At 52.6% G+C, this 1,181-nt stretch overlaps 1 protein-coding gene across 1 annotated transcript in view; it reads left to right on the top strand.

Moving 5' to 3' along the window:
- Positions 1–809: 809 nt before the first annotated feature.
- Positions 810–1,181, top strand: part of CDC37 (cell division cycle 37) — a gene marked incomplete at its 3' end in the record, with an annotated part of 4,580 nt that continues 4,208 nt past the window's right edge. The window contains exon 1 of the mRNA XM_010005860.1: positions 810–1,144. Coding sequence (XP_010004162.1) covers positions 810–1,144 — 335 coding nt within the window. The remainder of the gene's footprint in view (positions 1,145–1,181) is intronic.

The raw sequence follows: 1,181 nt of genomic DNA, 5'->3' as shown, positions 1-1,181 counted from the left end.
TGGAGCCCCAAAGATGTTGAGTGGGAAGATCTTCCTGGTGAGAAGAAGGTTGAGGAGGAGCCTCATCAATGGGTAGAAAGGAGGAGGTTTTGGGGGTTCCTTTTGTCCTGGTGGGGTCACATCTGGGGGGTTGGGTCCAGTTTTGGGGTCTCCAGGTGGAGAAGGAACTGGGAAGGGTCTGGAGACCCCAAGATGTTGGGATGGAAGATCTTCCTGGTGAGGGGAAGGTTGAGGAGCAGCCTCATTAACCTTCATCAATGTGTTGGAGGTGCCAGGAGGTCAGAACCAGGGTCTTCCCAGTGGTGCCCAGTGGCAGGACAATGGGCAAACTGGGAGGTAGGAGGTTCCATGTGAACATCAGGAGAAGCTTCACCCTGGGGGAGGTGGTGGAATCTCCTTCTCTGGAGACATTCCCAGCCCTCCTGGAGATGTTCCTGTGGGATGTTCCTGTGGGATGTTCTCCTGGAGATGTTCCTGTGGGATGTTCCTGTGGGATGTTCTCCATGAGATGTTCCTGTGGGATGTTCTCCATGAGATGTTCCTGTGGGATGTTCTCCAGGAGATGTTCATCTGGGATGTTCTCCATGAGATGTTCCTGTGGGATGTTCTCCAGATGTTCATCTGGGATGTTCCTGTGGGCTGTTCTCCTGGAGATGTCCCTGTGGGATGTTCTCCTGGAGATGTCCCTGTGGGATGTTCTCCAGAAAATGTTCTCCTGGGATGTTCTCCAGATGTTCCTGTGGGATGTTCTCCTGGTCTGATCAATTGGGGGGGTTGGTCTAGATGGGTCTTTTGAGGTCCCACCTATGATGGGCAAACTGGGAATGAGAACTGACCCCAAACTGGTTGCTCCCAAGGCTCGTGTGGAGAGGATGGAACAATTCCAGAAGGAGAAGGAGGAGCTGGACAAAGGTTGTAGAGAATGTAAGAGGAAACTGGGAGAGCTCCAGAAGAAGATGAAGGACCTGGAAGTGGTGGAAGAAGGAACTGGGACAGGAGAGTTGGAGAAGCTTCAAGTTGAAGCTCAACAGTTGAAGAAGGAGGAGAAGAACTGGGAGAAGAAGTTGGAAGAGCTGAAGAAGAAGGAGAAGAACATGCCCTGGAACGTGGACACGCTCAGCAAGGATGGGTTCAGTAAGGTGAGGTCTTGGGGGGGGTTTTGGGGGGGATTTGGGGGGGTT

This window comes from Chaetura pelagica, unplaced genomic scaffold, assembly GCF_000747805.2.
Source record: "Chaetura pelagica isolate M959 unplaced genomic scaffold, ChaPel_1.0 scaffold1961, whole genome shotgun sequence".
Classification (NCBI taxonomy): domain Eukaryota; kingdom Metazoa; phylum Chordata; class Aves; order Apodiformes; family Apodidae; genus Chaetura; species Chaetura pelagica.
This window is presented reverse-complemented; position numbering and strand designations above follow the sequence as displayed.